Source organism: Gekko japonicus, unplaced genomic scaffold, assembly GCF_001447785.1.
Source record: "Gekko japonicus isolate JY-2015 unplaced genomic scaffold, Gekko_japonicus_V1.1 scaffold3618, whole genome shotgun sequence".
In the NCBI taxonomy this organism is placed as follows: Eukaryota; Metazoa; Chordata; class Lepidosauria; order Squamata; family Gekkonidae; genus Gekko; species Gekko japonicus.
This window is the reverse complement of record NW_015169892.1, coordinates 15,281-31,143: the sequence shown is the minus strand read 5'-3', so window position 1 is coordinate 31,143 and position 15,863 is coordinate 15,281. Positions and strand designations below refer to the sequence as shown.

At 47.1% G+C, this 15,863-nt stretch overlaps 1 protein-coding gene across 1 annotated transcript in view; it reads right to left on the bottom strand.

The window, feature by feature from the left end:
• OSBPL5 (oxysterol binding protein like 5) overlaps nucleotides 1-14,065 on the bottom strand; it is a gene marked incomplete at its 5' end in the record, with an annotated part of 92,410 nt that extends 78,345 nt beyond the window's left edge. The window contains 2 exon segments of the mRNA XM_015417479.1: nucleotides 6,258-6,331; nucleotides 13,909-14,065. Of these exon segments, the coding sequence (XP_015272965.1) occupies nucleotides 6,258-6,331; nucleotides 13,909-14,065 (231 nt within the window).
• Nucleotides 14,066-15,863: the final 1,798 nt, after the last annotated feature.

Genomic DNA, 15,863 nt, shown 5'->3' with positions numbered 1-15,863 from the left:
GTGAGAGGACTCCACAGCGTACAGGGAGCATGGGCCACGACACCGGCTGCTGCCCAGGCTTGGAAGTCCCCATCGGCCTGACGCTGGGGAGATACTCAGCCACTCAATTTCTCCCCCCGCCCCCGTCCCTTTAACTGGGACTGTGGCTGCACTTGAGTCCCAGCTGAGGACGGCTCTTTTTCCCACCTGGGTGGGATCCTTCACCCCGGCAGCCACCTAGCCTCCTTTTGGGAGGAGTCATCCCTGCGCCGCTCCACCAGTCCGTGCCATGCCACATGGTCGAGGGAGCTAGGCCAGCTTCAGAGCAACAGGGGAATACGATCGAGATATGGGAAACGTCGACCCGATCAATCACCACCTTCCATTCTCCTTCTGGCAGCAGTGATGGGAAAGGGTGGGTGGTGGCTAAGGTGGGGGGGAAAGGGCCAGCGGCATCAGAGGGCCTCCCCCTCGATCACCAATGCAGCCTCCCCTCGTTGTTCTACAAAGGGCGTCAAGAGCCTGTGCTGCGGGGGGGGGGGGGGGGCTACTCTCCGCTTCGTGATCTCTCTGGGCCAGTCCAGAGGCTTCTGTGCATGGGGAAATCTTTGTTCTGTATATTTAACCACTGACTGTTTACTTTTTTTTTTTGTATTCCTTGCTTGTCTTTAGCTAATAAACAGTTTGATTGTTTAAACAACCTTGTATTGCATTCCAGCTAACTTTCTTTTAACATTCTACCTGCCTTGGTAAGGGGCACTCACCAGACCATTACGACCCTAGAGGTGCAAGTAACACTTTATACAGGGTTAGTTTAGACTGACAAGTGCTACAGGTGCATTTTTATGACAGATACTCCGCCTCTCATGTTTCCCCACACGGCTGCTGACAGTCTCCCCTGAGCTCTGCCTGCAAAAGGGCAGATGGCGCGCTGCCACCAGTCGTCTCTGCCTGTGGAGAGTGGACAGGGAGATGGGTTGCTGCCACCCTTGGGCTGGCAGCGGCTGGGTGCCCAACCCATCCCAGCCCTGGCAGCAGCCTTGGTTCTGGAGGGCCTCATGGGGGTTGGGGAGGGGTCTGGATAACCACAGCCATCGGCGCCCTCCCACCATTTCCCCAAGCTGTAGTTCACAGCCCAGCAGCAGCCTCAGCCATTCCCAGAGAACCAGCCAAGTATGCGCCCAATCGACAACAATGAGGCAGAGAGAGAGAAAGGACATAGAACCCTGCTGATGCTCCATGGATGGCGAAGCATGAGCAGGGTAAGCTCTGCTTGGCATCGAGCAGCTTCTGGTACTTCCGTAGTCCCATATAGCACCTCGAGACTGCGCAGAGGTCGAGTTTACATGTGTTGTCAGATACATAGTGAGATACACAGACAGACAGATTGACAGACGGGCAGATGTAAGGGATAGTTCAGACACGAGGAGTCAATAAAGGATGGGATATCGCGAGGGCGGCCGTGGTGGTATTTGCCAAGCGGAGGGGGTGGGCCGGCAGCGACCATGGGAAGCTGGGGCCTGCCCAACCCGACGCCGGCCCTATCAGCACAGCCTGGGGGCAGGTTGCCCTGGCCACTACTTAGGGCACCATGCTGCCCCTGCTCGCCCTCCTGGACCTTTAGTTAGGTGCAGTTTGAAGGGGTTTGCATGCCGTTTTGTTTCATTTAATTTCATCCTTTTCACAGCTTGGCAGTATCAGCATGGGGATGGATCCATTATCAGGAAAGCCGGCCTGGGTGCCCATTTTCATGAGTGCGGGGATCCCCGTAAGGGATCCTGGTGTGAGGGTGAAGTGGTATGCCCAGCCCCGGGGGCACGGCTGGGGATTACCCTCACAATCAGGTGGCAGGGGAGATCACCTTGGGGCGTCCACCCTTGCGGAATCCAGAGACCTGTCATCCCAAGGTTTCCAGTGGATCATCGACTGACAGGAAGGCCAGTTGATAAACAGGATCCAGTACCCCATGCTGTGTCAGAGCATGCTACAGCTGTAACCAATAAAGTTGTGGCCAATTTTATTCCACTTTTCTGAAAAACATATGTACGTGTACGTTATTTCAACTGAAGCTATGGGATGGGATTAGTATTTAGTTGAGCATAGAGGAACTCTTTGCCTTAGGTGCCTGCCTCACCCTTCCCCTGGGCACTGGGGCCACAATGATGTACTTTAAAAGTAAAACAAAACCCTGTCCAAGCTTACTTCTTGTTCAAATGAAAGCTTCTCAAGTACCCAGACAAAGGTGAAAAACCATGTGTGGGGCTTTACTGAGCTCCTGGTCTCTTACTCTTAAAAGGTTTCCCTTGCTCAAAAGCTAGTTGAATCCTACTCTAGGGGGCGGTGCGTCATGGGCTGGGGTGCCAGTCAAAGGGAGTCTAGAACAGGCCAAGTTTAGGAGCCAAGAAAGTGCAAAGTCCAAAGCCAAGCCGGGGTCAGGATCCAGAGTCGAGTCCAAAGCCGAGTCCAAAATCACTAACCAGAAGTGTAGTCCAAAGCTAAGCCGGGGTCAGGAGCCAGAAACACAGAGCCAAGTCCAAAATCACTAACCAGAAGTGTAGTCCAAAGCCAAACCGGGGTCAGGAGCCAGGAACACAGAGCCAAGTCCAAAGACAGGGGGTCCGAAGGTCTAGATGCAAGAGCCGAGCCAAAGTGGATGTAGGCAGCACGAAGCTGACTCGTTGCTTCCACAAAGAGTACTGCCCAGAGTGTGGAGTTAAATGCTGCTACCAATTAGCCAGCTGCACGATCGCCCAGAACTCTGGGCTAGCTGAGCGTCTCCCCTGTAGCCTGGCCTCTCTTTGCCTGGTTGCTAAGTTTTGCCGCAGTCACTCCCTTAAACAAGTCACACATCCGGGTGACTCAGGAGGACTTTCAGCTTGCAGTTCTTCCTTCTTATCTGAGCCAGGTGTGAAGACTGTTGTTACAGGCACTTGCCAGCTATCCTCCTCTGCTGCTTCAGAGGGGCCAGCTGTGGTTTCTGCAGGCTCTGTCAGCTCATCCTCATCCACACCCATGACACGGTGCTCATCTCTGTTTCCAAGCCAAAGAGCCAGCACTGTTCGAAGACGTTTCCGTGGTCATGTGGCCGGCATGACTAGACGGCAAGGTGCACGGAACGCTGTTACCTTCCCCCCAAAGCAGTACCTATTTATCTACTTGCAATTTCTTGCTTTCGAACTGCTAGGTTGGCAGGAGCTGGGGCCAGAGACGGGAGCTCACTCCGTCATGCGGCACTTGGGTCTCGAACTGCTGAGCTACAGACCTTCTGGTCTGCAGGTCAGCGTCTTAACCTCTGAGCCACTGCAGCCCCCTCTCTTATTCTTAGTCATGTAAATTAAGAAGGGATCACATGCTAGTGTTCAGGCCTTTTCCAGATTACTGTTCTCTGTAGCTTGTAGTTGCTTTCTGGACAAGCTGTCTTCTACCCACACATCCAATGAAGTCATAGTTCTTATGCAAATTATCTGATTTTTAAAAAATTATTTACACAAGAATGCTCTCTTGCAAGTCATTACAATGAGTAAATAAGAACCACCACAGGCTCTCCCTTATTTATCAGCTTCAGGTGGTGTATTTTAATTAACAGCCAGTTCTTTCCACACAGGTGAGATTTATAGCACATTCGTCATATATTTCTGTTTTTACTATGGATGTTGGTTATTCTGTAATTTGGACAACTGATGCAATATCACAGGCTGCCGGCAGGCCAGAAGAAGAGTGGTTTGGCCTTCTGCTATGGCTTTAACAGCTATTTAATCTGCAAAAATCAACAATGAATCTTTTCGCTGCAGGAAGACAAGCATTCTCTCTTGTTGATATCTGCACACAAAGCTGCTGTTAAAGGTACATGAGGGATCAGATTGCCTTCATAGTCAAGTAGGGTTGCCAGCTCTGGGCTGGAAGATTCCTGGAGATTTTAGGGGTAGAGCCTGAGGAGGAAGGATCTGGGGAGGGGAGGGACCTCATAGTGCCACAATCTCTCTATATTATAAAGCTAATTTGGGGTGACCATGCTCGATGTGCTCCCTCAGCCATAGGCTGAGGCAGCCGCCAGTCATACCAGGGACTCTGGCCACTGGCCACGGTCTCTGCCACCTGCCCACAGATCAGGCGCTGGGGTGAACGTGCCCCGCGATAGGCTGAGCCACCTGCTACTCATGCCGGGGATGCTGGCCACTGGCCACGGTCTCTGCCGCCCACCCACAGATGAGGCTCCGGGACGAACATGCCCCATGATAGGCTGAGCCAACTGCCACTCACACCGTGGGTGCTGGCCGCGGTCTCTGCCACCCGCCCACAGATGACGCGCCAGGGCAAACGTGCCCCATGATAGGCTGAGCCAGTTGCCACTCACACCGGGGACGCTGGCCACTGGTTGCGGTCTCTACCGCACGCCCACAGATGCGGCGCGGGGGGAACGTGCCCCGCAATTTGAACACGCCCTGGCGGGGTCTCGCCCTGCCACCCAAAGAACCGCCACGCAGCGTGGGAAGATCGCCAGTGGCCAATGGCTAGGGTTCGTTGTCTTCCCCCACAATGGGCTTTCCTCCTAGTGTATCCATAATGTACAATATAGAATTTTCACCCTCCACAGTAGCTATTTCCTCTAGGGGAACTGATCTATTTAGTCTGGGCATCAATTGTAATTCCAGGAGACCTCCAGGTCCCGCTTGTAATTGTATGTCTTTTAATGCAATAACACACTTTGTACTTTACTTGTACTTTGCATGGTAGTTTATCTTATATCGCTATAAATATTTTTGTAAAAAACAGATTCTGTTTACATTCTTCAAGGCTGCTTTTGTAGGTTTGGCAACCTCACTCAATAGCTCAGCTGAGGCAGCACACCTAAACCACAGTTTGAGGACATGGAACATTCTCTTTACGCATGTCAGTCCCTTCCTCCACTTACTGGTTCACATTAACAATAGTTTGCCATGATAGCTGAACTAGCCAAGCTATAGGTGAATATAGATGGCCACCTTACTATGTGGTTGCCTGGCCGTTTGCATTACATGCAAACTGGAAGGTCTGTAGTTCAACAGTTCGAGACCCTGGTGCCGTGTGATGGAATGAGCTCCTGTCTCTGGTACCAGCTCTTTCCAACCTAGCAGTTCGAAAGCAAGAAATTACTAGTAGATAAATAGGTACTGCTTCGGCGGGAAGGTAACAGCATTCCACGTGCCTCAGCAATTAGTCCTGGCGGCCACATGACTATGGAAACGTCTTCAGACAGTGCTGGCTCTTTGGCTTGGAAACGGAGATGAGCACTGCCCCCTAGAGTCGGATTCAACTAGCTTTCAGGCAAGGGAAACCTTTACTTTTAACTATTTAAATACTTTCTGTTTTCATGAGGGGTTTCTCCCCTTTTTGATATGCAAAGATATTCTTTTTAACTGGGGAAAAATGCAGCATTTGATCCTACCAGCTCTCCCCTACAACAAAAAAAATGAGGAACAACCTCACCTAATTCCCCTCCTCACTGCAGCTCCCCATCCTATATGCCTTTTTACCCATGTGAATCCATGACTCCCATCACAGTTTATGGGGGGCTGGAGAAGGTGAACATAAAGAATGATCTGATTCCATCAGTGGAAAACTGGTAGTCACCAACCCATGGACACTAATTCCATTAAGTTGCATGATGAAAGACTCATATGTGCATTTATGATAGGAATGCTGTTTTCAGTGTGTGAATATTTAGATACTTGTACAGTGTAGGGATAGTATGCACAGCATATTTTAAGAAAACGGGAACATGAAATGAAGGAAACTCCACTTATTCTATGTGCATTGATAACATGGATGGATAACTCCAATTATGTACAATGGAGGCTGGTTTATTCCACTCCCACATTCCGGGGAAGAAGGAGGAGGAGGAGGAGGAGGAGGAGATTGGATTTATACCCCGCCCTTCACTACCCAAAGGAGTCTCAGAGCGTCTTACAATCTCCTTTCTCTTCCCCTCCCCACAACAAACACCCTGTGAGGTAGGTGGGGCTGAGAGAGCTCTGACAGAAACTGCTTTTTCAAGAACAGCTCTTATCAGAACTACGGCTTGCCCAAGGTCATCCAGCCAGGTGGAAGTGGAGGAGTGGGGAATCAAACCCGGTTCTCCCAGATTAGAGTCCGCGCACTTAACCACTACACCAAACTGGCTACACCATTTGTTAAAGAGCAATTCTGAAACTACACCTTAAGCAACAAATCACAGGATGCCACTTAATAGTCTACTCTTCATGTAATCTCAAAAAATTAGCACTCAGAAGCCTTGTTACCTTATTAATAGAGTTCGGTGTCTGAGGAATCTCATCCTTCAACATGGACAACGTGTTTCCTTCCATGTCTTTCCCTGAAATATAACAGCGCAAGAAAAATATGAAAACTGTCTGTGGAAAAACTTGGCTAAAAGGAAAAAATATATTGGAACATGCCTCTGTTCCTATGACAAGCAAGAACAGAGACTTTCACATTCCTACCCAGAAACAGGTAGATAACTATAGAAATACTCAGTGATTTTAGGAAAATATGCCAAGTGCTATAGAACAGGATGTAAATAACTGATCACACAGTAAGGTAATTTCACACAATAGTTATTTAACAGCCAATAGTTTACACAATTTCTGTATATGATTCAGAACTTGGAATTTTTGCTGGTCATTCCTTTAAACTTAAGGCTTGGTTCCCAAATGTAGAGCTATCACTTGATTTCCCTCCTACTAATAACTAGCAGCTGAATGAGTGAACAGACTCCAGTGCAAGTGATTGTACCTGAGGTAACGTAAACAGATAGGAAACATGCATTTGTAGTGTTGTATCTACAACTGCCAATTCACAAAGATCAAGTTATTACTTGATCTGCAGTTATCAATAGATGACCATACATATCTCTCATCCTGCAGACACTTTGGAGTAAGCCTGACTGAATTCTGTGAATAGAATTGGGCCACATGTGTGGGCTTGCCTCCTTCATGTATCAGTCAGTATTAGGGATGGGCATGAACCTAAAAAACCCAGTGCAGTTTGGGGTTCAGGGCGGCCCCCAAACCGAATCAAGCCAAAAGGCTCCCACCCAAACCGAGCGAGTCCAGCAAATTCAGTTCCCCCTTTCTCTCCAGCTGCACCTTGCCACAGCTGGGAGAAGGGGGGGGGGTATCGCCCAGGAAGTGGGCAGCCATTTAACCTAACTGTTTTGCTCCCCCCCCCCCACTTCGAAGCGGGGTAGAATGAAACCGACGGGTTTAATGGCTCGCAGCCATTTAAACCTAACAGCTCACGTGACTCTGTGTTTATATGGCCCCAAACAGCTAAATTGGACAAAAGTCTGGTAGATGTTCAGGGGCTCCGAACTGGCCCAAGTCCGTGCCAAATTTTGGCTTGTGAGCCAATTCATATCCATCCTTAGGCAGTATATCACCTATTCCTTTTATTGCATTGGAAGACCAGTGCAGTTAACTGTACGCATGTAAGTACCACTTTCACTGAACTGCTTCGCTTCATGCCCAGAATGAGTGTCAGTTGTGGCTCTCAAGTTGTTTTTGTTTACCGGGGGGGGGGTCCCAAACCCACATTCCTTAACTTGGAAGGCCTTTTATGACAAAGATTTATAACCACTGCCTTAAGATGAGACTTACATCGTTATCAATGGGACTACTACCAAGCAAATATTAGAACGGCGGCCATCCTTACCCCATCATTCTTAAATATTTCTTACATATGTAGTAAGTACGTATCTGTACAACAGTGTTTACAAGGATAGATGATCACTGAATGAATTCTCTTCTTTTCCCTGTGTATTTGTTTCGCTGAAAGAGAACATATGGTCTGGACTGCTAATTAATTTTAATGGGAATCACAAGATTAATGCGCGGTTCGCAAATATGCAAAGTTACCCTTCTGGTAGCTAAAAATTGACACCACCACCCTGCCTACTGATTTATGCCTTAAGGAAAAAAGTGCTGATAACTTAAGTATTTCCCCCCTCCTTTTCTATCATGGCATTTGGCATATCAGGAACACTTTCCAATTCTTTCATTATTCTACTAAAATCCTAATCCAAAACACATCTACCCTGGAGCAAGTCTCGATGATTTCAATAGAACTTACAGTCAAGTAAGTACGCACTGGAATTAATTATAGCAGCCTTTACACTATATATATTTTAGCCCAACTCTTATGTAAATGCTTGGGAGTAAATGCTTGGGATATATATTTTAGCCCAACTCCTATGTAAATGCTTCTCCAGTAGCCTCAAACCCTGCTTCTCCAGTAGCCTCAAACCTCAAATCCTAGGTCTCTGGATCAATGTTCCCTCTAAGCTGTGGGGTCTTGTGTGCAAAAGTTCTACTTTGTGAGCTACTGGCATTAAAGTTGTGAGCAAGCAATATGGCTACTGCATACATTAGCTTGCTCTGGAGCCATCCTTCCTGAGCTAAAACAAAAAAATGTGTGAGCCGGAGGCTGAAAATCTGTGAGCTAGCTCACACTAATTCAGCTTAGAGGGAACACTGCTCTGGATCCTAGGTCTCTGAGAAGTTCTGTTATTTACAAAGGCTTGAGAAACACCTTGTAAATAACCCTCCCCCATACCATAACAAAATCACATTAAAAATAGGAATACGTATGCATCAAAAAGGGATAGGAAGAACACCTAAATTACCTTACTGAGACAGTCCAACCCTATTAAAATTAAACTTTAAACGACAGCCACTGGAACAATGTGTTAAGACTTCCTGGAGAGCTGTAACCCCATCCCACTGAGCTTTCGCCCATAAGGGACACCTGTATGAAATGAGTGTTACTGAAACTTCAAGATGCTGTTCATTAGAGTTATTGATGCCTCCCAGGGCTTTTCCTGTGTGCTAAGGTATTGCCAGGGCCCTTTTAAAAAGCAGGTGGGTCCTTTTCCTGCCCTTTCTCCATGGTTCAGTTTACTTTGCTGCTAAGCAATAATCTTGGCTGGTGGAACATTAGCTGCCTTAGACCGGCTGTGGAGGAACACTCACATTATTACTTTCATAAAACTCAATTATTCTCCTAGGCATAATACCCACAACAAACAATAGCGTGGGATTGGGGGGGGGGAGAGAAGTGCAGTTTATAATGACGAATGAGCAGATCAAACTCGTTTGCTTCCCCCCCTTTATGTTCATATGGCTGTAATACTACACATATTTATTTATCTATGTGAAGAAATAAAACATGCACCTGGGAGTGAACACAACACTGACAGTGGGACTTTACATCTGAGTAAAAACTCAGCAAACCAAACTGCAAAACACCTGGAAAAAAGGGAAAGATTCAGGATCACGTTTCAAAAAGGGACACGTCTGAGGGCTGCCCCGCCTTACTCCTCCTCCTAGCTTCTCCGTGCCAGGCCGAGTGGCCCCTACTGAATTGCTGGACATCGTGCATTTGTTAAAGTAGCTAACCTTCTGTTGTGGAAAAAAATGAGATTAGTTCCACTAACCAACAGTGTTCCCTCTAAGCTGAGTTAGTGTGAGCCAGCTCATAGTTTTTTAACCTCTGGCTCACACATTTTTGTCCTCGCTCAGGAAGGAGGGCTCCAGGGCAAACTAATTGATGCCGCAGCCAAACTGCTCACTCACAACTTCAATGCCAGTAGCTCAGAAAGTAGAATTTTTGCTCACAAGATTCCAGAGCTTAAAGGGAACATTGCTAACCAACCATGGTAGAAAGAACAGGAAATGACTGACTCTTGTAACATCGATTGGTTGGTAGGGCTGACCTTTTTCTGACAAACTTTGCTCCTTTAATAGATGCATAATATGTAGAAATTCAACAAGTACCACCTTTGCTCCTTCTTTAAGGTTCATGTGGCAATAGAGAACCAGGATTGCCACCTGTTTGACTGGCCCATCTGCTATGCCTTTAACAGTTACCTGACCCACAGAACTTGAACAACCATCTTAAGTATATGTGGGTGGGTGGAGGAGTCCTCAGGCTGCAGTTAAAGGTACAGGTGTTGTAAAAAAGAAAAGTAGATTCAGGTGGGTAACTGTGGTGATCTGAAGCAGCAGAACGAAGTTCATGGTATAAGCTTTCGTGTGCAAGCACACTTCCTCAGATACAGGGGTCTTAAAGGTACCACTGGACTCAAACTCTGTTCTGTAGAAAAAGTAGTAAGTCTAGATCAGGGGGATACCATGGAATCTGCTAGAATCTGTCCTGGTGCCTGCGAAGTGTTTATAGAAAGTGGGTTGGGCCAAGTGGGGCTTTTGCCGGACAGGGCTTCTGATTGGCCACTGGAGATCTGATTGGTTGTACAGATTTTTTTAAAGTTGTTTCAGTGGCAGCTGCCACCAAAGCACTTGACTGTGTGACTGAAGATAAGCTATGTGTATGCAAGAAAAGGCATCCTGTTAAACACAGCTTCTGCTGAAATTAGGCTTGCCCGGCAGATCGGGCCCCGGGGGGAACTCCACCCTGATGTGCACGTCACCCGGAAGTGACGCGGGCACGCTGGGGGTGGGGCCAAGGTCATCCGAGGGGAAACTTTATGGTTTTCCCTCGGATGGTCGTGGCCCCACCTCCAGCGTGCCCGGCGTGCCCGCGTCACTTCCGGGCAATGTGGATGCGGCGCTCCAGCCGGGAGTCCCCCGCTGCGGCTGAATTCACACTTGGCAACCCTAGCTGAAATACTGAATTACTATTAGAGTTATGCATGACCTCCCTGTGGCAGCCATTTTGTGGTTGACTCCTCCTCCCGGTGGCAGAATGCCAAAGGTGTCCACAGGCTCGAAAAAGTTGGGGACCTCTGATCTGGATACCTCTTTTGGGCTTGTTTGACAAAGATGCCCCACGACTTGGCCTTGTCTCTCGTACACTTTGTCACTATTGAAGCTTTTCCACTTTTGAATTTGGTAAATGTTGAATAATCACCTCGCAACAACCGGAAACAAGAAATGACAGTCACTACCATCATTTGTTGTGGGAAAAAATATGTTTTAGTAGGTGAAGTTTTTTCTTATTTCTTTGTGATAAACTGGAGCACACCAATATTAATCTTATTTAAATGTGTTATCTCCCCAGTCTGGAGTAGTGGTTAAGTGTGCGGACCCTAATCTGGGAGAACCGGTTTTGATTCCCCACTCCTCCACTTGCACCTGGCTGGATGACGTTGGGCAAGCCATAGTTCTGATAAGAGCTGTCCTTGAAAAAAAGCAGTTTCTGTCAGAGCTCTCTCAGCCCCACCTCCCTCACAGGGTGTCTGTTGTGGGGAGGGGAAGGGAAAGGAGTTTGTAAACCACTCTGAGACTCCTTTGGGTAGGTGGAGGGCGGGGTATAAATCCAATCTCCTCCTCCTCCTCCTCCTCCTCCTTCTTCCCTGCCCCACAAATTCTGGTGAGCACCTGAACATTTCGTACCTTTGAGAGACGTACAGTGGAACCTTTTCATACTGATCTCAATCTGCTTGCCTGTACTGAAATACAGGGTGGAAATGCTAATAACCCAAGACTTATCCCATGAGCTCAGGGGAAGCATCTTTCTACATGAGCTCAAGGGGAAAGGGGAGGTGGGGGAGAGGGTTAGGGTTAGAACATTGTTCCTGAATGGTTCACAGTTCACTTTTCAATCACTTCTCATTTGCCTGATGATGTGATTCTCAAAGTTTTTTCTGGGGTTTTTTTTGGGGGGGGGGACGGGACAGAAATTTTCAGAAAAATTGAAAAAAAAATGCTACATTAGCACTTCTTTTTTCTTTTCCAGATTGAAAGTCATTCTGTTACTTTAGGAACATAAAATATGACTATGGACATTTTTACTTGGCATGGAAATTATCACAACTAGCATATTAAAAATATAGTGTATCCAAACAGTTATTACAAACAGAATACCCGCCCACATGCAAAACAAAACTGAAACCTTCTTCTTTTCTTGTGACAATAGCACCTCCTAAAGGAAGAAATGCATCTTGTTCTTGCATTGGAGAGTTCAGTTTGTAACCTAGGACTTGCTTGTCCTCAGTGCACGGAAATTAGATCATATTTTTTTTAGAAATGATTTGGAAAATATTTGAACACCTTGTCTTAAAATATTTTATTCGTCATGTTAAAATAAAACGTTCCATAATCAATTTCTTTTCTTTTCTTTTTTCAATTTTTCGGGGAAAAAAACAAAAAAGTCTTCAGGAAAAAACTGGGGAAAAACTCCCTTTCCCCAAATTTTTCCGGTTTTTTCCCGGGCCTTCACATCTTCACATCTGGGCAGATACCAGAGCTGTGTTTTCATACACACACATTCAAAATAGCTTTTCATCAGGGCTGTCCTGGGAACTTACTGTTAAAGTTCCCAGTGGGCTGCTGCCCTGGAAAGCTACTGATGGCCAAGAGTACACAACTTCACTTGCTCCAGGAATGTTTTAACATCCTAACCTGACTCTGCTTTTGATCATGAGGTTTATAGGAATAATCGAGAATGGAAATCACTGCAAAACAATCTCCAAAGTGTGAAGAAACTCAGCTCCTTGGTCAGTAGTCCATCAAGCTCCTACTTGCCAGTAAACTGCGTCTCACATAACAAGCACCATTAGCTATTGGCCTCAGCCTCCCTAATCTCTAATATGGAAATAACAGTTAGGGTTGCCAATTCTGGGTTGGGAAATTTCTGAAGATTTGGGGGAGATTTGCCTGTGGAGGGACGAATTTGTGGGGGGTTTTCCCCTTAGAATCTATGGTACATCATAGAGTCCACCGTCCAAAAGAGCCAGTTTCTCCAGGAGAACAGATCTCTGTAATCTGGATATCACTTGTGATTCCAGGAGATCCCCCAGCCCCACTTGGAAGTTAGCATTAAATGGGAACTGTTATTAAATAGTACTTGCCTAGCGAAATAATGCATGTGAATCACTTTGCCTACTTAGATGAATGGGATCTAGAGAATTATGAGCAAAGTTTTGCTTCCACAATGAGGTGGTCTCACTTTGTCAGGCTTCCCAGTCAAACACTCGACAACGTTCCTTCAGAAGTTTCAGTTTATTGAAAGTTAGTATTCAGGACACCATGAACTCTTGTGTCAGGAATGACGGGATAAAGGCTAACATGAACAGATATACCCCCTTCAAACTAGACCCCCTGATACAGTAAAGCCAATAAGCAAGCACCTGCAAACACGGGCGAAAAGCAGTTACATTCCCAGCGGGAAAAGAGGTTCCAGCAGAGCCGAGCCTTCAAGGACACCAGACAGATAACAGAGCAGAGGCGAGGAGGCGCGGCGGATGGGGAGGGAGAAGCGGAGAGAGGCAAAGAGTACCCCACACATTCCAACCCATGGCAGCATTAGCTGACACACTTCCTCCTTCCCACGGCATCCCCTGAAAATCAAGGAACTATCCAGGTTGGTGTGGAAAGTGACAAAGGAACCGCAGCTTGGCAGGGGGTGGGAATTGGTCGAAAACGGTGTCCGACTGTTCCACAAGGCATCCTTTAGATCCTACCCTATATAAATATTATTGTATAGAGAATCATTGGTTATGTAATTTAAGTTATGTAATTTAAATTAGCGTATCAGAAACGTTCGGTCTCTATCACACTAAACCTAAACATGGCGCACTAAGGCTCATGAGGTCCACTAAAGTAACCACAGAGTAATGTACTAACATAGAGTTAACATAGCAAGAATAGTTAATAGCCGGGACTGTCATGTTATATTTATAAATTGTACTCTTCCAATGTTTACAATTATTATCTTGCTGTAATCTATATCTCCCTGTTATGGTTATGTTTTATCAAGCTATGTGCATTGTAAATAAAATATTAAAAGGAATTTTAAAAAATTATTATTGTATAGTAACATAAGGACCAAAGTGAGTGAGAGGCACCTTTCTATTCCTGGAAGTATTAACACCCTCCTCTCCCCTCATATCTTTCAGAACATAAAACGTATTCTGAAATCAAAGGGAATACTCACCTGGGCTGAGTGGGTAGATCTCATTATCGGCCCCAAAAAACAGGTTTCGGGTCAGCTTGCGAGGGTCAATCTTCTGAGGAGTAGAAGAAGCAGGGCAGAGAGAGAACCTGCGCCGAAGAAAATTCTCTTCCTTCATGGCATGAGCTGTAGGGGTTTTCTTTAAAAAAAAGAAGAAAAAGACACAAATAAGAGTCTGTATGGAGTTAACAGGAAATGTAGATGTCACACCCAGATTTGTTTTGCAGGATTAGATCAGACTATCAAACAGAATGTTCATTTTTTTTAAAGATCATTATGGACATACAATGTTAATATGAAGCTATATTTGACTGCTGCAATTCGTAAAGTCAAAAACCATTTTGAAATGTCTGTCTGTAAACGGAGTAAGGATAATATTCCCCCATAATGCATTCTGACATTATTTTAAGGTTGGGCGAGTTAAACGAGAATAGAACATTTGGTAAATATCTGGTATCTACATCAGCGGCTGTAAATAGTCTATTTTGTTTCTACCGTTCCACTTCACATGAGGAAACTGGTAACATTTTTCTGATCTTAACATGATGACTTTTCCCCCCCGAAAAAGGAAGGTCCCGGTCACACCGGCGGGAAAAAACGTTTCCCCCGAGCCACCGCTCATATTCTGTCAGGCGCAATTACATGGCCGGGGGAAGTGAGGCAAAGACGGGCGAGCGCATGCGCAGTCCGGCAGTCACGCATGTGCAGTCCAGCAGTCCCTCAAATAACACGGGCTGCCGGCGTGTCCGCAATCCCACGCGAGGCCTTGCTGCGGATCTTCCGGTAGGTACTACATTTCCCTAGTACCTTTTTGATCTGCGTTTTCGGCAGGAAGGGACAGGTTGGGGGCGGGGGGGCCCACGCTTGCCAGATGTTGGCATCTGATCACGCCCGTTTGATGTGCCCTCGGGGCAAATCCTCCCGTGTGACCGGGGCTGAAATCGGTTTCTTGGGAATTGGATCTTTGCGCTTCACTGCCGAACGATCACAGAAGATCAGGAAAAATCCTGCCCTTATGCTTTCAACAGCAATCTGAATTGCAAAAATCAGCTGGTAAAGGAGCAGGGGTAAACTTTATCCACAGCTGAGGCCTGCAAATCAGCCTATGGCTAAAGACACAGCAGCAGGCACTGGCTGGATTGTTGCCCACTCTACCTACACTTCTATGTCCCTGGTGCCCAAGATCTACAGACACAGGGATTCCCTGCTTTCCCAGGATCACCACCATTTGTCTTCTTCAGTATGTAAATGGATGCCACAAATCAGGTTGCCCCAGTGAAACTCCACCCATATAAATAATTCATTACCTTAAGAGAAGGTGTTCTCCACCAAATGTAACCTGTAATAACACAGTCAGAGTGTGTTACATGCATCTAAGGAGCAATGTTCCCTCTAAGCTGTGGAATCTTGTGAGCAAAATTCTACTTTGTGAGCTGCAGCCATCAAAGCTGTGAGCAAGCCATTTGGCTACTGCAGAGGTCATTTCGGGGGGGATCGCGGGGGAACACAGTTTCCCCGGGTGAGGGGCGGTGGGGCGGGGCACACGACGAAGCCCCGCCCCCTGCTTCCAGCTGCCCCGCTTCCAGCCCTCATTCAGCCAGGAGGAGGCAGGAGAAGAGGGAGGGTAAGTTGCTTCCTCCCCGCCTCTCCCCACCCCTGCCTGCCTGGGGCCAGGGAGGGCCTTGGCGGGGCTTCCTCGCACTCCCGCTGGCCTTGCAGGTCCACCGCCGGGCCCCTGATGTCAGCGGGTGTGGTGTATGCTAATGAGTTATGCTAATGAGTTCCCCTAGCTCTTTTTCTACGAAATGACCCCTGTGGCCTTGCAGGTCCACCGCCGGGCCCCTCATGGGGCTCGGCAGTGGAGCTGCAAGGCCGGCAGTGGCGGGCGGGACCGTTGGGGGCGGGGTGTGTGGCCTTATGACACACTTCCGGCGATG